Source organism: Neolamprologus brichardi, chromosome 8 (assembly GCF_056152115.1).
Source record: "Neolamprologus brichardi isolate AB-2024 chromosome 8, ASM5615211v1, whole genome shotgun sequence".
Lineage (NCBI taxonomy): Eukaryota > Metazoa > Chordata > Actinopteri > Cichliformes > Cichlidae > Neolamprologus > Neolamprologus brichardi.
The window spans coordinates 24052323-24075274 of NC_142111.1; the positions used below are offsets into that span (position 1 = coordinate 24052323).

Below are 22952 nucleotides of genomic sequence, written 5' to 3' on the forward strand. Positions count from 1 at the left end.
GAGTGTATTATACTGACGTGGTGACAGTGTAAAGACACCCTTCGATGTTAAGTTTGAGCTGAAAATTGAGAGCAGTTTTAGAATGGTCGTCTATGGGGGACAGAGAGGGAGGAGGCTGCGCTTTGATGGCATTTGTAAGAAAAACGGAAATCTGATCTCGATAAGAGACACATTGGATGAAAGAAGACAACGATAGCTACGTTTTGATGTATAAATTATTGATGTAGGGCAAACAGTTTGGGTGGGACAGGACGAGAAAGACAAATTTTTTAAATTCCACACTCTGGTTTTTTGGCAGTTGACAGTGGGGCGAACATTCCGTGAAAAATCTCAATTTTCCTAAAACTGCCATTACATAGGCACACTTAATAAATCTTACAGACCATGATGTTGGCCAATGAATAAAAACTTCTCACCTCTGTGTTAAGATCCCAAATGTTCTGATATTTCTTCCCAAACCTCACTGTACTCTTTGAAGAGAGTACTGCAAAAAAAAGTACAGGCCTAATGTAGAGTAGCAAGTGTTAAAGTGTTAACACAAAAATGAAACGTTAAGGATTTATTTCAAACGTCATACAAATGTTGCAAATCCATTTTCTTCTGCTTCTCCGAGGCCGGGTTGTGCGGATAGCATCCTAAACAGAGAAGCCCAGACCTCCCTCTTCCCAACCACATCCTCCACCTTATCTTGGGGAACACGAGGTGTTCTCAGGTCAGCCAGGAGATCTAATCTCTTCAGTGTGTTCTTGGTCACCCAGATGGTGTCCGTGTAAAGTGCCTGAATCACCTCAGCTGGCTCTGAGCTCGTCTTGAATGTCTGAACTCCTCTAACTAAAGTGAAATTGAGAAACGCAAAATGACACATTAAACTATATGTCTTAGAAACCCTGACCCTGAATCCTCCCTTAGTTATGCTGCAATAGACGTAGGCTGCCGGGGGATTCCCATGATGCATTGAGTTTTTCCTTTCCAGTCACCTTTCTCACTCACTATGTATTAACAGACCTCTCTGCATTGAATCATATCTGTTATTAATCTCTGTCTCTCTTCCACAGCATGTCTTTATCCTGTCTTCCTTCTCTCACCCCAACCAATCACAGCAGATGGCCCCGCCCCTCCCTGAGCCTGGTTCTGCTGGAGGTTTCTTCCTGTTAAAAGGGAGTTTTTCCTTCCCACTGTCGCCAAAGTGCTGCTCATAGGGGGTCATATGATTGTTGGGTTTTTCTCTGTATCTATGAAGCGCCTTGAGGCGACTTTTGTTGTGATTTGGCGCTATATAAATAAAATTGAATTGAATTGAATAGAAAACAAAGAAAAAAATGCTCCAACATAGAACCCAGCAGCAGGAGCAATATAGTACAGTAGAGTCAACACACATGTATATATACAAACATAAATGTAAAATTACCATAAAAGTAAACAAATGAAATATTACAGGAACATCCTGTCTGTCATCTGTGCCACACCACATCGCTGTTCCTACATCACATCCAATCACTTCCCTTGAAACACAGAGGGGAGTGTCTTTTATGCCTTCCTGAGCCTCAACAAGTCGGTGGCGTGATGTCCTCACAGTCAGAACATCTGAATATGAATTTCTCAATCATACACCTTCCACCTCAAAACAGAAGAATTCCTTACTTGGGTTTAAATGACTTCAGTGGCAGGAACGTCATTATTATCTGTTGGTGGCTTTCAATCCGTTCCCTCACATGGCTCGAGTGGTGAAAACCTACAAATTTCCACATTGGGTGGCATATTGGCTTTCACAGTCAGCCTCTCATTTGGGGGAATGAGGGCACTGGAGAGGCCATGTACAACAGCTGAAGAAGCCAGTCTGTGGAGCAGCTCCCAAGGATGCAGCATGGTGAATTACCCCATGCTGAGCATTAGCAACACACGTCGCGATGGTCTGGCACATCCACTCAGGCCTGTTTACTTTATTCAAGTCAAATCCTGCCTCATCCACACACATAAAAATGTGCAGCGTCTCATTTGCATCCAACTCAACTATCTTAGCTTTGCAAAAAAAGAAAGCGCCTAAGCTTGACGCTTGTGCAGTCAGACATGTCTGTCTCAGGTGGAGACGCTTTCAGAGACGATGCTTTGAAAAATCCCACCTTCCTCCACGAGATCTTTTAATCTAATGGCATCATTTTCTCTCACCTCTGCCACCTGCTGCTCGTCTTAAACGTGAGCCACGTGTCTGTGTTTGAAGGAAACCTCTTTTTACATTTGCATGAATCCATACAACCAGGACTACACTGAAGAGCGTTAAAATATCATAGGTTTGATTTGTCCTGTTCCTTCATATTTGAGCTCAGCCAAACATTTTTTAATTTTTCACCTGATTTCCTACATCAATAAAATCCTCTGAGCAGATGTGAAATGCCATTGCAGCCCCACAGACAGGAGATTTGATTTCTGTAATGAAAATGAAATACCACTGTGTCAAATGTATCACTTTTTAATAACAACAAATCTACAAACACGTCTGTACATTGCCTGGGGGAAAAAATCCTCAAGCCAAAGAATTTTTAATTAAATAATAAAGATGATAAATATGACAGCCGGCTGCCGGTGGTGAGTGATGAAAGCAGACAGAGAGAACCTGGATCGAAGGGAAGATCTGAACAGAGTCCAGCACTAAGCCCGTCTGTGGATTTCTGCCCTGATGTGAATAACAGAGAGAGAAAAATCACTGTGCTTTAACTTTTCTGCTCAAAGAAACCAAAGACAGACAGATTTATAGTTCGATTTACCGAGCTGCTCATCAGAATAGCAGACATCGCAAAACCAGTCGTTAAAAGTCAACACATTTATTTATTTTGAAGCATTATTTAGATTTAGCATAATCTAAATGATCAACAACATATAAAAGGTGCATGCATAGAACCACCAGTAACAAAACTGTGAAAAAGTTTAAAAACTTTGCATCAAAAACACTTTTTTCCTCCTAAATTCTGCTTCTGCTGCCATCTTTTCTCTTACTGATTTCAGTTCAGGACTCTTTGAGCACTGCGTCTCTCTCTTATAACGTCTCTGACTGATCTTGGTTGGTTTTCCTTCTTTTGTGATCGTTTCACCTGTGTTGTCCTCAACACCTGTTTCCAGCCAGTCAGCCTCCCCAGCTACTGGAGGTTTTTGTTATTCTTGTATTCAAATGTCCGAGCATCCCTTGTGTTTATAGCTATTCCTTTTGACTTTAAACAAGAGCCACATACTGATATCACATTATATCGTATCATATCATATATTTTCACATTAACCCTTTAAGACCTAGAATAGAACCAAGTCCGCCAAAGCTTATATTATACTTTTACATGCTGTGGAGCCATTTTTGGGAGCATGTCAAGTTGCTATACATCAATACAACCATTATAGCCCAAATTTTAATAATATGTATGCATTAAGTGCATAGTAATTACATAAATTGCAAAAAAGTGCAATAAACTACAAAAAAATTGAAAATCCTTTTTGTTTTTTTAACATATATCTCTAGTTAGAGAAATTTAAGAGGCTTATCCCTCAAAACTGTAAATACAAAAAAGTTGCACAAAATAGTTTCCCACCACAGGAAATTTATTTTGAGTGTCTTCATAGTTTTATTTTTGAAATACACAAATTTTTATACACTGCAGGAAAAACGAAAATAAATATTATAATGCAAATTTGCAGAAAAGCAGCATATGCATCAAAATAAACTATTTCCAGCAGTGCAATATGAGTCCTAAGCATCCCAGAAACAACACAGAAAGTCATAAAGTCAAAGATAACTTTTAAAAACACCAGTATAGGCTCATGAGGCCCTGATGGTAAAAAAAAAACTACATTTCCGTGAAAATGACATCACTTCCGGTTTTGGGCAGGTCATAGCAGACATGCGATAGTTCGCGCTGACGTCTATTCCAATGTAGGAAGTGTTATGAACAGCTGATCAGATCGGCAAAGCGTGTTTCTGGAATATTATGTTTTTGTTGCTGCAAGTGGTTTTTATGCAGTTTTTGCAAAGCTATATGTGGAAGGAAACTGTGACCGAGGACAAGCTGATGGCATAAGATGTAAGTACAACTCCTCCGGTTTCATATGCAAAAAAAAATTATTGCGCTAGCTCACGTGGTTGCAGAGCTACAGGGATTTAAATGTAGGTGCGCAAAACGGAGCGTGCCTGCTCCGACCCGCTTTAACGGATTAAATCTTCCAAATGTCTTAACATGAGAAAAGGAAATTTAATTTCAGCAGTATGTCACATTTTTTCTGCATGATGAAGAAATGCTGCTGCGGGATATGAAAGACATCTGTCAGCACGGCACGTGCCAATTCTGGTCCCCAGGCCTTATGTTTGACACCCCTGCTCCAGCTCAGCGCCCCAGCTAGAGTTGACTTTTGTTTTAGCTGGACGCTAAACAAGCATACTTTCAGAAACGAGAAAGTGTTACCTTCCTACATTCAGTTTTGCATTACATTGTTCTTGTTAAAGGCTTTTCATGCTGGCTGGATATCGGTGTAAGCCAGAGTTTAAGTGAAAAGTTTCAAATTTCCTTTAATATTTACTGTAAATGCACAAATTAAGAGAAACACTGAAGCCTCTCAAAGTTAACGTTTGAAAAGGATTTAACCACTAAAACACCCGAATACACACACTGACTCATTAGGGCTAATTATTGGACCTGAAGGTGACTTCTTCCTTGCAAATGAGTGGGGACCAAAATGAATAAAGCTAGATTTTAAAAAGAAGAAGTCCAATTTCAAGAACTGAGGTCACAGAAAAAGCTTCTTTTTAAAAGGGATTAAAAAAAAAAAAAGTTATATTATCGTATATCAATCAGGCTCAGTCAGTCAGGCATATATAGTCATGTAAGATAAGATAAAAAGGTGGGAAAGTTAAAGATAACGTGCCAAAAATATTTTAAGGTGACTGATAAATCATTTAGTGAAGTTTTTATACCTGTCCACAGAAGAGGAACTCATTATATTAAAAAACAAACCAAAAAAACGTTTTTGCAGAACTCTGCAACAAACAAAACCAAGTACAACTTGTGATTGAATACTTTCAGAACTAACTTTAACAGCAATAACTTAAAGTAATAGTTTCCTGTATGACCTGATGCAGGTCGATGGACACTTGGATGAGCTGTGACTGAAAGGCTTTTGTTTTGTTTCAGTTCATTGAGGTTTGAAGAGCTTTAGCTCTCAGACAGCTGCAGTCTCGTTTGAATCCTTTGGTATACAGAGGAGTTCACGATCGACTCAATGTCTGGACACCCAGTCCTGTGGCTGCAGAACAAGCCCAACTCATCAGCCCTCCGTGCCTGCTGACAGTCAGCATGGGGTGTTTGTGCTGATGTGCTGTGTTTGGTTTTCTCCAGACGTGGTTGATCCTTGACAAACATCGCCATTTTGGTCTCATCTGTCCAAAGGACATTGTTCCAGAAGTGTTGCGGTTTGTCCAGATACAGTTCGAAGCTATTCTGCATTATTCTTTTCACAGAGAACAGCTTTCTCTCTGCAGACCTTCCAAATAAGCCACACTTGTTCGGTTTTCTTCTAATTATGTCATAAAACATTTTGAGGCCTGTAGTCTTTTTGAGCGTTGCAGTTTGACCTTGGGATGAACTTGCTGGGACGTCCAGTAACAGTTTAGATTCTTTTTATCATGAAAAAAAGCAAGAAACTACAAAACATTTAGCATCTTGTCAGGTGGGAATATTTGATGGTTTTGTATCATTAAACTCCAGCTATCAGTCAGTTTTGCATGGAAGCCCGTTTCTGCCACAAAAAACAAAAAACAAGTATCCATAACTCGAGATTTCAAGTTATTTTCTTGAAATTTTGACTTATTAACTCAAAATTTGGAGAAATGGAATTTGAAATTTGGAGAAACATACGAGTTATCTCTGTCAATTAGTAATCTACGTGAATGAGGTCACTTTCTTGTTACCCGGAAGCATATGGCGCAGTACGGAGCCCCGCAGGGGACATAGGAGGAAAAAGAAAATTAAGACGGACTTTTGGGAGATCTCGCAAAACTTTTGCAAGATCTCGCAAAAGTTGAATTCCAACAATGGCGGCAGCTACTTAGTTGTAATATTACTCTTTCTGGGTCACAAAATACACTTTTAAGATATTTTGAGGCGTGAATGTAGTTGTGTAAACGTCAGCTACCTGCTCGGTTAACAAGACATCACATATTTGCAAAAGTGCTCCGACGTTTTCGGAGATCTGACACCCACTAGCTCGAAGCTAACGGAAGGTCGAGACCTACTACAGCCGGGAGGAACACCGCTTTCCCGGCACATCGTGCCTCGACCTCCCGGTCGGCTTCGAGCTGGCGGCCTCCGAAGAATGCGGCTAAAACTTTTGTGAGATCCCGAGTTTGTTTTGCAAGATCTCGCAAAAGTCCGTCTTAATTTTTTTTTTCTCCCACGTCCCCTGCGGGGCTCCGTAGTGCAGAGTAACGCACACTCAAAACCGCATCGCAACAAATTGGCGCTTTCGCGAGTACGTTTGCTGATAGTAACGCCATGTGACTCCGCTAATAACACAAGGATTTCATCATTTTTGAAGCCACACTGAAAATACTCAGCAATCTGTGCATTCATGACTGGATGTAAAACCGGTAGCTTAGCTGTAGCATTTGTACCTGGGGGCTAACAAGGAAATGACGTCATTCACATAGATTACTGATTGGCTGCCCTAACTTTTCTCAAAATTTTGAGTTAATAAGTCAAAATTTTGAGAAAATAAGTCGGAATTTCGAGTTATGGATTTTTTTTTAGTGGCGGAAACAGGCTTCCAAAGTTTTGGCCTCCTCTAAAATACATGGTTAGCAAAAGGTCAGCACCTATTATGAGGGATGCCATCAGAAACAACACTGCATTATCCTGCTGTTATATCTGTCCTTGTTTAATGCTGATGAACTAGATTATTATTTTGGTTGAAGTAATTACCGGTCTGTTATTGAGGTTTATCCTAATACAGGCTTTTAAAGATGCCCTCTGTTTCACGCATTGATTTAAAAAAAAAAAAAAAAAGCTGGAAAAACTAAGATTAATAATCTAATAATTAATAATCACAATCCGAGCAGGGACTTTGACCTCCCGATTAAAGGTCCACGAAGGGTCCAGATTGGTATCAGAGTAGTGCAGATGGGTCGCTGTTCCACTGGAGATCAGCAGAGGGAAACGTAGCTCTCTTTCCTGCGCTCCTCCTCAGACAATAAAAACAAGGCGAAGCCCACTCAGTCGGCAGCATCTCGGCTCCATTCAAAGACGTCTGAAGGGGGGAAAAAAAATCAGAAATATGGACACACGGCCGCCGGTCTGGGACTAGAGATGTAGCTGCAAGGATGCCAGCAAACTGCATCTCCCGTTTGCTCCTCTTCGTGTCGGTGTGCGCGGTCTGGGAGGCGCTGGCCAAATCTCTTCCAGATCAGGGAGCACTGGGTAAGCTCGCCATACGGGGATGCGGCACAATGAGGAGATGGGAGTGGTTGCATTTTTACTGCTTTTGTCGACAATCAGTCGATGTGTGCAGCGATGCGCCCTGATTTTATGGCAACCTGAAAGATATTGACGGTTAATTACAGGCGAGGCTTTTTCCCGTGCTTGCCCCGGGATAGCGTCGTCTTTTCGGGGTATAGATTCTTTAATATCTGCGAGTTGCTTTGACAGAGAGGCCACGCTGGTGGCCGTGAGCTGGTTATGTCCCCGTGCTGTGCAGATGTGAGTGCAGGCCTGAGTCTGTTGTTCCTGTGCAGTGTCAGGCCCAACTAAGCCGGGCCTTCATGTGTGTCATTGTTGCTTTGCACAGTGAGTAACAGTGAGAGCAGGAGGGCCTGCGGGCTTGGAAATGTGTCAGTCCCCGAGCCAACATTTTAGATTTCTTCACTCCAAAATCAATTTCCCTGCACGAGAAAACCCCCCCCCCGCTATTGTTCCGTTAAATAATGCTTCAGCAGAGGCCTTAACACACTCCGTGTTTATATTATTGTGGTGCATGTTTAAGCACATTATGTAATTACGTTGCATTATGCATGCCTGCAGCTATTTTTGACATGCATGAATGGTCACAGGCACAGAGAGTGGAAGAATGTAACTGAGTATACAGCATTTGAGTTACTTGCACTTGCAGTGCTTTCCTGTTGTGACCTTCTCCGTTTACAGCTCCACACCGTAGAAGGAAATGTTCTTCTTTTTAATCATCATCCTTATTTGTAGAGTCTCAAAAGCAAGCTAATAATAAACTGGAACTACAGAGGTCCTGTATCTTTTATTATGTGCAGTGAAAAGTGGATTTTTGTGGATAATTCTTCACTTTAGTTTTCATATTGTCACTTTTACTTTTAGAAAAAGGTTCTGAATGCTGCTTCCACATCTCCTTTAAGAAATGTTTTGTCTGTTAAACTAACTTTTTAACATAGATTTTGCACCTTTGCCTCGAGGGAGGAAATTGTCATTTAGTTGATGCGTCAGGCTTGTTTCGGGAACAGCTCAGCAGTTCTCCTGACCTGCAAGCTTTTGCACAGTGCTACAAATCTATTCCTGTATTTAGAAATGTCAGATTGCTGACACATTCGGGCCTAAGTTGTGCCGCTTTATGTACTTACTGCTCGGTTACAGCCCTGGCTGTTGTTCTTTGGGTCAGCTACTGTTACGACACACCTGAGATCAGGCCCTTGCACTGTGGTCCTGTGACTGAGTTGGAGCAGCCAGATTCACCCTGAGCCAACATTGTTGGTCGAAGACAAATGTGGCCCATGAGAAAACTGCACATGTGGCTGAAAGCAAGTCCAAACATGTGTTAGTTAAAAAAAACACATTTTTTAAATCATTTTTTTACCCAGTAAGACCAAATATTGGCTCACTCGTGTCCTTTTTATGATGTTACACTGAATTCCTGTGAACATTTCACTCTTTTCTAACAGTTGGTCATTTAATTGACAAAGCTTGAGTTATTTGAGGCCAAACATTACTTATAAGTAAACTCCAGATGTGAAATACATTGTTTGCTATCTGGGTTGGTGGAGATGTTGCTTGTTTTGGAAGGAAATAGATTAAATCAAAACAAGCTTACACCAAAGCAGATTTTTCTTTGCATCCATATTGAGTCAGGTTTGCTCCTTTTTGCATATGACTTTAAAACATAACGTCAGAGATAACAGAAGCAGCGCAGGGATGATAAACACAATCGGAGCCTTTAAATAATCTTCCTGTAAAACATATAATGGGTTCAAAAACAATGACACTTTGACATTTCAGTCCCTAAAGAAGAGTTTATGGCGATTATATTAAAAGAAAAGCACAAACTGCCTTCGATTTTGACAACCGTTCGGTGAATTTAAGTTGTTTTGAGATGCGTCCACTGAATCGCTTCTGAAGGACACTGAGGGAGTGAAAAATTCCCACTGTGTCTCACTGTGACTCTCAGTGTTTGTGTCAATGGAGCTGCTTCAAGCCTTCAAGTGAGGAGCCCAGATTGAGGAAATCCTCTCTACACACACACAAAGGAGCCTTTATTGGACAATTTATGTTAATGGATGGCAGCATTTATGCATGCACCGTGGATCTGGACACACAAACACCCACACACAAACATACTGCTTATTATCTGAATGCAGCCATTAGCTGCCGTCTCTGGAAGAGTTGTGCATCGAGGGGTTTGTCGCCTGCGCGGTTTTAGCTCGCAGTCCTTCAGGGACTGAAACACAACGAGCCAGCTTTTTGGAGTGTCAGCTTGTATCCATGGGAACATCCCCAGCGTGACCCACATCTACGTCGTCCAAGAGACGAGATGAGAAAATGTTCCTGAGCTGACAAGAATGATGAGGGGATGAGGGGCGGAAATAGCCACGCAACGGATTTGTGACGGGTGCGGCTGTGATGACTACAAACATCATCATCAAACTAACAACAACAATCATCCCCTGCTGGAAGTGATTAGTCTGCAGCAGCAGCGCACACAGCTCACCGGTCAATACATTTAAAACTCTGAATGCATTCTTCATCAGTCACATCTGTTGACTCATATACATGCTGTGGGGTCAACATAAGTTACACCGTCTGGTGATGTTATAGTCACCGATGCCCTTAAAGGAGACCTATTATGCTTTCCATAATTTTCTGTCACGTAGATATATTGTTACTACGGTGGATGCACAATAGATCATGCTGCACACTGACCTAAACATTCAGCTTTAAGCTATTTTTTTCTGGTCTTGGATCTGTGTGATGTCAGTAAGAGGAGATACCACCCACCTGATGTTCAAACCTTCAGTTTGCAATGGTCAGCCAATCAGAAGAAAGCCGGCTTAAAGTGGGAGGAGCTAAAATGCTTAGTAAAGGATAAATATGATTATTTAGATTTTTGTTCCACTCACTGTGTGTTTATACATCACTCTGCTTTAATTATTACTTATTATTTATCTCTGGCTTTCTTCCACAGCGGTTCTTTGTCCTCCTCCACTCACCCCCGAGCCTGTCGTGGCAGATAACTTCCCTTAATGGCTATGCCAGAGTTTTCTTCCTGTTAGACGGGAGTTTTTCCTTCCCACTGTCGCCAAAGCACTTGCTCATCATTGCGGTTTTTGCTGTGTTATTTTATAACATACTTCAGAACATAAAGCACCCTGAATTTAGTTAAATAGAGTCATGCAAAAGAGATTTCATTGTTTTATTTCAATAGATATTATTGTCAGCTAAACATCCTGGATATCTATGAGTCGATATGAACTGTTAGATTTAACAGTGCTGTTTGCTAACTATAGACAAAAACACATGTTTTTAAATATTGGGCCATTTTGCTTCTATTATCTTTCTTTTTTGGAAAAATGAAGTTAAAATGTTTATGTAACCCAATTTTGTCACTTGTACGTATGTAATTTAATACTTACTTAATAGGAATATATTTGCATATTTAAACATAACTTTCTGAACACTTAATTACTTTAATTTGAACTTATTTAATGTAAGTAATTAACTGAGGAAATTTAACTTTACCATTTTTAAACAGAACTTTTCAGAAAACTTTTAATACAAAAACCATCTCTGTTAATGTAATTAAACCTAAAGCCTGATTATCTCCTCAGGCAATTCTAATTATTATAGTAAATAAAACACAAAGTGTATTTAATGTTTTTATTTCACCTGTTGGGGCACATGCTGTGTTTCATGCTAATTATGCGGCCTTCGCTCCGTGTAGGTCATTTTGAATGACACTGTAACGCTGCTGCATAATTATGCCGTCCTTGTAGGACAGCTGAGGGGGACTCGATAAATTGAGCCATACTCGAGTGTAATTAGATCTTTAAAACTGCAGTTTAATGAGACGACACAAGACTGGTGAATCGGAAAGCTTCGCTTTTAATATGACAGAAATGTTATAGAAGAAATATATTTTATTCTGTTCAATAATTGGCAAAATATTAGCCTTGTTTGTTCAAAACACGCATCAGTTAGCTGCTGGCTAATTACTCTCCCTCGTTTTCTCCTTGCAGAGGTGCAAATAAGAGTCCAGGTGTTCGACAACAGCGACCTGTCCCCGTTGGCAGACGCTCAGGTGGAAGTACACGGTAACCAGACCCTGTTGGCGTCCAGCCGTGCTGGCAAAGATGGCGTGGTGAGAGTCAACTTCCTGTACCGTGCGGGAACATGGGTCATTATTACAGCCTCCAAACAAGACTACGTCACCAACTCTGTGCCCTGGCACTCCAGCCGCATCCCGCGTAAGTCCAGCGCATTTTACGACTTGTTTGCTTTTTTCTCTTCTTGGCAAGTAAAAGTTGAGCCTTTAAGATGTCGGGTATAGAAACATTAGATGCTATGTCCATCTTTTATATACATCCAGTAGATAATAAAACCTACGTGGAAGCTGTAGAACAGGGGTCTCGAACTCCAGGCCTCGAGGGCCGGTGTCCTGCAGGCTTTAGATGTGTCCTTGATCCAACACAGCTGATATAAATGGCTAAATCACCTCCTCAACATGTCTTGAAGTTCTCCAGAGGCCTGCTAATGAGCTAATCATTTGATTCAGGTGTGTTGACCCAGGGTGAGATCTAAAATCTGCAGGACACCGGCCCTCGAGGCCTGGAGTTCGAGACCCCTGCTGTAGAAGGAGCTGACAGGTAGAAGTTTAAAGTATTTTGTACCTGTTGACCTACCTCATCCATTTAAGGTTACTCCAAAGGCTGCGCTTGATACTGCTGTGATTAAAATGAAAGCAGCATTTCTGTTGCATAAAGCCTGGTAGTGCCACAGCTGAGGTTTTTTTTAGAACAGGATCACAGGATCTCTTGTTTTTAATTGTGGGAATAAAAAAATGTCTTTTTTGTTTTGTTGCTGGAGTTTTCAAATCTCAGTCAGGCCTGTCGATGAGGACGAGGAGACTGGATTTAAAAACTGCGTCATGTGTAATTCACCCACAGAATCCAGTTTTTTTCCTTATTCTTGAGGTTATGGAGCTGCTTTTGCCTAGATGATGGTTATTTTTATTATTTTGAATCTTAAAACAAACTCTGTCTCAGCAGCGTTCCTGCACCTGTGAAATCTGCTGATTTCATCTTCTTCTTCTTGTAGTGTATGCAGCAGTCAGCCTGTACCTGCTCGTTCAGAGGCCGGGAACTCTTATTCTGTACGATGACGTCCTGCAGGTGCTCTCTGGGTCTCCAGGTAAAAACAGCCTCTAAAAAAAGCCTCATGCAGAACATATTTAATATAATATAGACTCATTAGAAAACGATAGTTCTGTTGTGGTGATTTGGATTGTTCAGTTTGGCCATTTGAGTTTTTTTAGTTTTTATTTTTTTATTGAAACGGAGGTTCAATACCAAAATTATTGCAAATCATCACAATCTCGCAATCTTGTTGCCTTTAAATGGTGGTTTGAATTGGGTCTGCACTCACTTCCAATTAGTTGCTGTCGTGAAAGCAATCTTGGTGTGTCAAATTAGCAGTAAGAAGAGACAGGCGGATATCAATTTGCATTTGAAAGGAGGCGAGTTGCTAATTACATGCAATCTGTTTGTGACATTTTGGTGATTAACTGCAACAAAATGCAGAAAATAGCAAATCTGTTGCACAGAAGTTCACACTAACTGGCTTATGTTCAGAGTTCAGCCTGAAACTCGAAGATCTGAAACAGAAATGTAGAAATTAATCCACAGACAGCGATGCCGTTGCTTCAGGGGCAATTTAACTGCACAATTACAACGGTGCTCGACAGCCTCACGTCAGGTATTTTCAGTTCATATTCACTGTTTATCTTCCGTATGTTCCACTTCCTGTTTTATTGTGTTAGCCCTAGTCTGTGTGCATTATGTTCTAGTTATCTTCCCAAGTCCAGCTGTTTACTCACCTGCCCCTCATCGCTCATCATTTAGCCTGTGTATTTAAGTCCCTCAGTTTCATCAGTTCATTGTCTTGTCATTGATGTTGTCACTGCCGTTTCTGTGTGTGTTTTCAGTTCAGTCAGTCTATAATAAACACCGTGGTAATCCTTCATAAATCAACATCCTGCGTTTGGGTCATCTCTTCCTCACATCCACACACGACACCTCTGACACCTCACCTGTGTAGGAATATAATAGGGGTGGGGGAAAAAATGGATACTGTGTAGTATGGTGATATTTTGTTTGCTAATAATGTATCGATACAGGGGCAGCAGAAATCGATATTTTGTTACAAAAAAGGTTTTTGTGCTGTGACTTCAGAGCATGTTGATCCTTTTTCTGAGCAAGAATCCTGACATTCCTTCACTGTCCAAATGTGTTAAACTGTTTTTTTTGGCAGCAATAAACATGACAGTTTACTTATTTTAATTTAAGACATGTTTTATTTTAATTAAGTTTAAAACTTTTTTATTTAATGTAAAATTATATTTTGTTTTAATTTACTTTCAAATTCTTCAGTTGCTGAAGGGGCTGCATAGTTTTCATAAACTGCATAGTTCAGAATAGCTATAATTGTACCAGATGGTTGCGTTCAGTTAAGTTGGACTAGACTGTAATACAAACCGTTCAGTTTGTCAACAATAAAACTGAAATGAGAGAAAGACTGAGTGTGAGACTTTGATATTAGATAAAATGAATATTGATAAAGTTTACCTTTATGTACAGAATCTAAATATCGCAAAATATTTTAAAAAATTGCAATAATATCGTATCGTGCGTTAAGTATCGTGATAATATCGTATCGTGGGATGTATGGTGATTCCCACCTCTAGAATATAACCAGAATACAACCAACTGGCAACCAGATGAGATAAAGATAAGATAACCTTTATTAGTCCCACACGTGGGAAATTAGTTTTGTCACAGCAGGAAGTGGACCGTGCAAAAGTTATATAGCAAAAATTAGAATACAATACGAATAATATACTGTACACAACTGTACAGAATAGAATAAAATACTATATACAGTAGAATAAAATAGAATAAAATATACAATAAGATAAAAATAAGATACAAATTCAATATACAACTGAGTAAAAATACAACTTTGTATTGAGAGTGGACATTCAGAGGTTGAGGGCGTTGCACATTAAACTTCTGGGTGAACATTTGGTCACCACAACTATTGTATGAAATAGTTCAGTGGTTCCTGTTTTTACCCTCCTGTCACTGAGCCGTTACACAACAGCAGACCTGTGAGACTGTACTGTATTCCCTCCACACCCTGTATAAATGAAATCCCTGGATCCCAGCAGGTATTTTGATCAGGTTTGTTTTCTTTTTACTAATTTTACTTACTTCAGTGCGAAGTAATGCGTATTTGTGAACATGTAACCAGTTTTTCTTGTCTATGGTTAAACAGTTACCAGATCCAGAGTTGGATCCACTCCAAAAATTAACCACTTCTGAGTTGTAGCAGTTGCCACCTTTCAAGAAATTTTGTGGCAAATCCTCCATAATCCTGCTAATAATGAGATAAACAAACAAACAAACAGATAAGCCATAATTAAGGATTCACACCCCTCTCCACAACCTTAAGCCTAGAAGAGCTGTGCGTTATTATTACAAATATAGCTCAGTCGCAGCCGCCTCCGTACAGCTGTGATGCACTCACACATATATCGTTACACCTTTTTGAGCTTTAGAAACAAACACGGTGTTTGTAGGCGTGACAGACTGTGAGGAGGGGGATTGTTTCTTTTTCAGGGGCTCGTAACCAGCCGCTGGTGCAGCTCCAGAGGAAGTCCATTCAGCTGCCGTCCAGCTCCAACTACACAGCACTCACTGCTGTGCTGACCACAGCCAGGAGCCAGTATGAAATCGGGGGATTCCCCTTCCTGCTGGGCCAAGAGACCAACAGCTCAGGTCAGTGTCAGTCTGTCAAACTGATGTTACAGTGTGGTCAAAGTTTCTGTGCCTTTCTGGATCATCTGAGGTTTCATTTCTAGGTCTTTCCAATAAAATCTTAACACCGCAGTTTGCATGGATATTTTAGTTGTCCCAGATCTGACTATAAGCTTGCTGTAAATAAATTGCTGCTACTTTGCTAATTTATTGTCATTTATAGCCACTCGTATACCAAAAATGTGATGGTTCCAACTTGTCTGGTAGCAAAATGAAGATCAGGGTTATTATTCTGTTCATTTTTAGCTGTTTGTATTTGTGCCTCACCACCAATACAGGTGCAGAAACTGGGTGGATGGACTTGACGGCGCTGGCAGTGGTCAGCATTCAGCTTTTTGATAAAGATGGCGGCGTGATCCGCGTTTCAGATCCGATCCACATCTCTGTGCCGCTGCCATCAGACACCCGAAACAGGATGGCCACGAGTGTGCCCGCTTGGCTGTATCAGCCAAAGACGGGTAAGCTGTGCGCTAAAACTTACAAATAGTCTTTTATTAATGTAAACTATGTATGCATGACTGTACTTAGAGGCTGCTGATCTTTTTCTTTCCTCCAGGGCTGTGGGTTCGGAACGGGACGGGCTACATCAAAAAGGACGGGACGCAGTTTGTCTGGAACGTCGTGGTTCCTCAGATGGGATACTGGTTGGCTGCCTTTCCGACGTCTTCAGGTATTGAAAATGAAATGGCTGTTATTGGTAAAATGTTAACTGGTGACGCTTCACGTGCCTTTATACTGCTGTGGAAACACAGATAACAAGAAGCCTTTACTATAAGATTCACTTTATCGTCCCTGAGGAACTCAATAATAAATCAATAAACAAGGTGATTTTGTAGGACAAGGTTAAATAGCCTTGAGTTTGAAGCATTGATCGTATGAAAAAGGATAGCTTCCTTAAACTTGGATCCGTTTTTAATGGCCACCAGGGGGTGACTCCTCCGGCTGAAACAGACACCAAGATGGTGACAGCAAAACCAATGTGTGGCGTCATGTAGCTATTATCAGCTGAACCAAGTTCCTGACTATTTCATGATCGATGTAAATCAAATTCTTTCCTCCTCCCTCACTTTACAGACAAACTAGCAGTTGTTTGGGCAGTATAATAAGGAGATGACATGCTACGAATGAATCTGAGTTAACTTTTGCAATGATGTCTTGCAGGTTTAGGTTTGTCTCATCCAGGCTTGAGGGATATCACCACCTACCACACTCTGTTCCTGCTCTCCATCCTGGGATCGCTGGCCCTGCTGGTGCTCATCCTGCTCTGTGTGCTGCTCTACTACTGCAGGTGTGGGGAGCATAGGTCCAGGTCTCACTTTTAGGTTTCTATTTGTAGCAAAACGTGGGTTTATTTTAGTCCTGCAAAGCCTATTTTTTCTACTATCAATAAATTAGGACCACACCCACCTGCTGTTTATGAGGGGCGACCAATTATAAGGAAAATAGCTTACCAGAGGATGTTCTACACATCTAAAACAGCTTATTTTAAATGTGGGCTTAATTAAGGTCCGAAGAAAGCTTATTTTGAGCAAAGATACTCCAGTAGACATGTTTCCTTTTTTTTACTATAAAATAACATATGAAAAATTTATTAATTAAAAGTTTCTTGTGTACAATAAGCATTCATACTTTATTTGAAATGGAACTTTAACAAATTAAGTTTGAGTTATTGAGTACTGCAGTACACAAATAATCCACCAGAGGGCAAAAAACATGCGTCAGATAGTGTACCTGTTTTTCCCAGTGATGTACTGATCTTGCCTATGATAAAGGTCTTAAAAACTGGCTTTGTGTGGTTAAGTTCCTGCTTCATTAGACAGTTTTTAGAATCCCTCCCCTTTTTTGGAGCTGTTTTGCTTCCTTCTGACTTTCAGTTTCTGTTTATCTTTCAGACGGAAGTGTCTGAAACCACGTCGACAGCAAGGCAAACCTCACACGTCCAATCTAAACGGTGCTAAGAGAGACCAGGGCACGTCCACGTCACGGCTAAATCTGATCTGTGGAGGCCATGTCGAATCAGGCCCCTCCAATGACAAATCTGACTTGTCGCCATCGCGAGACTACCAGAGTTCAAGGGAAGATTTAACTAAGCATGTTCCAGCCCACATGCTGCGACACGCAAAGGGTAAAAATGCGTCAGGTTCCCAACGGGGCGAAAGCTTCCCCATGAAGGTTACACGTGCCACAGAGACCAACAACTTGGACAGCCCTTTGCTGCATGACGACTACAACCGGAATTACAGCCCTAAAGACAACAAGGAGTCCGACTATCACAGACACCACAACGCCAACGACAATCGAGGGTACTCCTCCGATCCCCCGTCCCCACCTCGCTTCCAAGGCTACGTCCCAAGCCAGTCCGACAAGCCTCCGGATTATTCCGCAGCAGCAGCAGACAGCCTTGCCCGACCTACTTCCCTCAACACCCAACCAGGTCAGATCATCTTTTGCAGCTCCATTGACCAGATGAAGGAGAACATGTACCGCAGCATGGTGCCAACCCTGGTTATCCCCGCCCACTACATGCGCCTGCCATCTGAGTTTTCTGGCAAAGATGGCAAGGACCAGAAGGATCAAGACAAAGATGGCACACAGATGGGAGGAGGCCAGCAGCACCATCACCACCACTCCCAGAAACAAGGCCAGCAGCAGCAACAGCAAGGAGGATCTCAAGGGGACGACTCTGAGGAACCGAGCTGGGCATCTGACTCGTCCGGGGGACCTGTGACCATCCCAGTGCTATTCAACGATTCCACCATGGCTCAAATGAACGGGGAACTGCAAGCTCTGACAGAGAAGAAGCTTCTGGAACTTGGAGTTAAACAACACCCGAGGGCGTGGTTCATCTCTCTTGATGGTCGAGCTAACGCTCACGTGCGCCACTCCTACATAGATGTTGGGAATGACCTCAGTGGCGGTGGTGGATTCGGAGGTGGCTCCAGCAGCACTCCCCGGGATGTCAACCTGGAACCGCCTCTTGAGGCCCAAGAGCGAAAATCAGCTGGAATTAGAAAGGGAAAAGATGAGCGCTGGGGAACGGGAGGACGGAAGGGCCACGGTGTTAGCAGCAGTGGCGGGAAGAGTTACTCCAAGCTGGCCTACCCTGACCACAGCGAGCCCAGCAGCAGTGAGGGACGTCCCGTCTCTCCCGAGGAGAACTCCCTAACCCCTCTTCTGGACGAAGGCCCGTCCTCCCGAGGATCCACCATCCCTAGAAGAGGACGCAGCCGCGTGAACAGCAGCCGCAGCAGCAACAGCGAGAACCGCCGCGACTCCATGACCAGCCCAGAGGATGATTCCGAGGACAAAGATGAGAACAAGAAGAGCCCCTGGCAGAAGATCGAAGACAGGCCTCTGATGGTTTTCCACCCCAGGAAGTGAGCTTTTTGAATGAACACTGGAACTATAACAGCCTTGTGAAAGAGGAGTCTTTCACATCACTGAGAGGGAGGTCACAATAAGCACAGCCACTGCTTCACCAATCCATATCCAGGTTGTTGTTTGACCTTTGTGTTTGCCAATTACTCTCGTAGCCTCACTGTCAGTTAATCCCTCTGGTTTCCACTGAGTCGTAGATTGAAATCTGTCCAGTTTATTGTGAACCCCGTCTTCAATCACCTGTCACTGAACCATGGTCTGAGCCATTGCACATACTGACTGTGGAAATAGCCATTTTATAGAGCAAAATATAAGAATAGAGCACTTGCTAATAATTTGATAACTTATTGATTGATACTTACAGAATATTTGGAAGTGGGTGGCATTTTTTATGGGACTGATGGGAATTTTTGGCAAATTAGGCTTTTTTCCCTGGACTAATTCTACCCAAATGCTCACAATGACTGTAGAAGATGTGAGCTTCTTTTTTCTTCTCTACTCCGAAACAGCTTCCCTGTCTGAAGAAGTTGTGAAAGTTTGTCCTTGAGCTCTTGTGAACAGATTACAGAAATATTATAAAGTCCAACGTGCAACTTGCATTTTGCTCCTTCAGGGATGTTCTTGATTTCCTCTTCCTCCTGTACTGTGTTCATGTGTTGTAATTACCTACTCAAATAGTAATGATTTGAACTGTTCAGCATCATCTCCATCTTCTCTGTAATATCACAGTGATCTACTGTACAATTTTGCCAAAAGTACGCATTTCTGCCTTTCTTCTCTTGGTGAGAGTTTTGGCCAGCAGAGACTTTGTTGCATTTGGGTCATTCCAGTAAAAATCAATCAGTGCCTCCCACCTGACCCTGTTTGAATCAGCAGATTTTTTTATACAACAACTTTAGCATCTGTAATAAAGAAATGTAACGTTTCACCTTAATACTGTGGATATTTTCACAGTTATAAGCCCTCAAAATACCTAAGAGTGGTTTAAAATTCAGCTCTTTTTAATTCACATTAAAGCTCTGTTAAAAACGTCAATTTCACACCCACTCTGTCACAACCCAAAGGGTCTCAGGACGAGTGGATGCTCTGAGTATAGGTCAACATATGAGAACACTTGCGCTGAACAAAAGTAATGGCCGAAGAAAATCTGGAGACCCTCAAGGAATTTGAAAAACTTCTATAGAACCTAAAATTGTTGGATAAATGTGATTTATCCAAATGATTAAACACAGTATGTGAGCACCAATGTCATTTCTTGATTCCACAACTGTGCGCTACATTCAGGTGTGTTGAAAGATCACTGTGTAGGAATCACAGTTGGAAGATGAGCCTGATATAGAGACGTAAATGGTAAATGGCCTGTATTTATATAGTGCTTTACTAGTCCCTAAGGACCCCAAAGCGCTTTACACATCCAGTCATTCACCCATTCACACACTGGTGATGGCAGCTACATTGTAGCCACAGCCACACTGGGGTGCACTGACAGAGGTGAGGCTGCCGGACACTGGCGCCACTGGGCTCTCTGACCAACACCAGTAGGCAACGGGTGAAGTGTCTTGCCCAAGGACACAACGATCCGAGACTGTCCAAGCCGGGGCTCAAACCGGCAACCTTCCGATTACAAGGCGAACTCCCAACTCTTGAGCCACGATCGCCCACGTAGATCAAAACGGGAACCATTCATATGCTATAGCTTACTATCCCACCCACTGGGTGATACGATCCTTGAAAGTTTACTCAAAATGCACATTTTTTGAGTTTTCTCTGGTGAAATATTAGAGTTGTTTATGTAAAATCTGTGTTCATCAAAAGCAACATTATAACTTTTAGATTGTGACACTTGGAGATGGTGTAACATTGATTTGCTCACAGTTTCTAACATTTATGGTGTTAAAAACTCAAGTAAAACCCTGTGTACTTTGAGGGCCTTTAACTTGGACAGTATTTATAGAATGAAGGTAAAGATTTGCATGGCCTCATTAAATTTGAGGGGGTGGGGGAAGCCGTGGAAGCTTCTGAGGGGGTCAGGTGGGATTTTGTTTTTCAGATTTGGCTGATTTTATATGGAATGACCCATTTATCTTGTGTAAATACATGCCCAGATATTCGAAAGACCATTTGGTATAGAAAGGTTGCATGCATATGAATGTATGAAATAAACAGAAGGCACCAAAAGCCCTCCCCTACAAGTTCCTGCTAGACAACCCCTAAACGCCAAGAAACAAGCGTAGTTCCAAACCGCTTTTACTTGAAGACTTACTATTTCTGAAGTATCCTACTGAGATCAGCGGGGGTTGCCTGTAGACAGAGCCTGAACCACTTCTCTCCTGTAAGTGCCTTCTTTCACATAGGATCGAGTGATAGGCATGCCGGTCCCTTTTTAAAATGCAGTCAGCGGTCACCTAAACTCACTGTCGAGATCGGCAGGCACTGATAAGCACACTGCATTGCGGTAACAACAACAGCAACACGCGTCACTCTGGGGAGCATGCCTGCCAAAACAGACAACTTTTCTTGCGGCTATTCCGTCCTTGGATATCTTAATTTCTTGTATCTATCCTCTTTTTTCACTGAACCTGTAAATGGTATGATCTATATGAGATTTTATGTGTATACAATGTGCATGTTAAATGTAGAATAGGGTGTTTTTAATGATTTTTTTTAACTATCATTATTGATAACAAGGATGTTTGGCACAAAATGATGCATTGGACTGTGTTGCCAAATGAACTTCACGAAGATACACTGACTTTTCCCTTAATCCAGTTCTAACGAAATTCACTTCCGGTCGTAAATGTTTACAACGATAACATACTGACCAACACGCTCCTGCTGTTACTAGCATCACCACTGCCTATTCAACAACTGTGAACTTAGCGAGGCTGGCGGCTGTTTTGTTGGTGGTTTTTGCAGAGTAATGGGATGCTTATGAAGGGAAAACGGTTGTATAAAAGTCATGCTGACATGTTGGTCCTTTGTACCATTCGCTTGCTGTTCATAAGCCTGTGTCAGTAGCCTACGGAACAAGCTGAAAATGTGATGTAACTCAAAGTCTGAAGAATAGCACAACCATGAATCGAATCCTGCTAAAATGTTGCGCCCACTGCTGTAAGTGTACTTTTATTTTTTTGAGCCAGATATGGAAAGTATTGAGTTGTGCAATCGTGGCTTTTCTTGCTTGTCTATGTTTTGCTAATGAAGTGTTTTCTCAGATTCGGTGAACGATTTGACACCGAATCCCTGAGAGGAAACTTCAAATCTGGCAACCTACCGTGCTGGATGTTTTTGATAGTTAAGAGCATCAAGAGGACTGAGCTGTAGGCTTTCATCCTGTGCAGTAAATCATCGGCTTCATTCACCTGGTCAGTTGTTTGTAAACTGTAAATTGATTCAACTTTCTGTACATGAGACAAAATAGAAATAAATTTGTTCCCACGGTCTGTCTGTGTTTGGGATTTTATTTTGAAAACCACATCAAAACTAGCCTCTAATTAGGTCAAAAGTCCATGAAGAAAAATAGCAAACTCAAGCTGTTGGAAAAGTGAATGTAGGAAAGCAAACAGATGGCAAATAGATGTTCTACCAAAGGATACTGAGGGCAATCAAGGGGAGAGGAAACAGCTGGAGGAAAAGAAACAGCTGAAATTAATCAAGATCAAAGACAATTAAAGTAAATCTAAATACAAGACACAAAACACAACTCACTGCCAAACTAAATCAGGAAGCAGGCAAAAAACCTGACAAGAAGATAAAAGAATAAAGTAAACCTGAGGTATCAAATATTTAGAAAACCAAGTGTTTTCAAATAAATAAAATAAAATCAATTAATTTACTTTGATTAAAAAAAAAAAACATACCAAAATAAAGCAAAAATACACAACAATAATGTTTTAACTATTCTAATCATCTAGGAGTGGAAAGTATGCACATATAATTAATCCCACCCCTTCTTCATCAAAGCTGAAGTATTGTTTCAGCTTCCTTGTTGATAGGAACTTCAGGAACATCAACATACATATTTGCATATAATTTATGCACTGTTTGAAATGCAAAAAAATGTTCATATAAGTTTAAGTTATAACGTCCTTCTCTTACAGAAAACATGCTTTCAATACTTTGTGATGTTTGAATTCTTACCACATCTGTGCCAGTGTCGTAAGTTTTTGTAAATTCAAATAATGCAATAGATAAAAAGTTAATTTAATATTCTATTCTTATTTTA

At 41.3% G+C, this 22952-nt stretch overlaps 1 protein-coding gene across 1 annotated transcript; it reads left to right on the forward strand.

The window, feature by feature from the left end:
- The first annotated feature begins 7165 nt into the window (after positions 1–7165).
- fam171a2b (family with sequence similarity 171 member A2b) lies at positions 7166–22170 on the forward strand. Its single transcript, XM_087844923.1, has 8 exons — positions 7166–7445; positions 11495–11722; positions 12573–12665; positions 15152–15310; positions 15628–15807; positions 15906–16019; positions 16511–16637; positions 17242–22170. The coding sequence occupies exons 1-8, from the start codon at positions 7349–7351 to the stop codon at positions 18728–18730; spliced, it is 2487 nt and encodes an 828-aa protein (XP_087701049.1). The 5' UTR covers positions 7166–7348; the 3' UTR covers positions 18731–22170.
- The last annotated feature ends 782 nt before the right edge of the window (positions 22171–22952 follow it).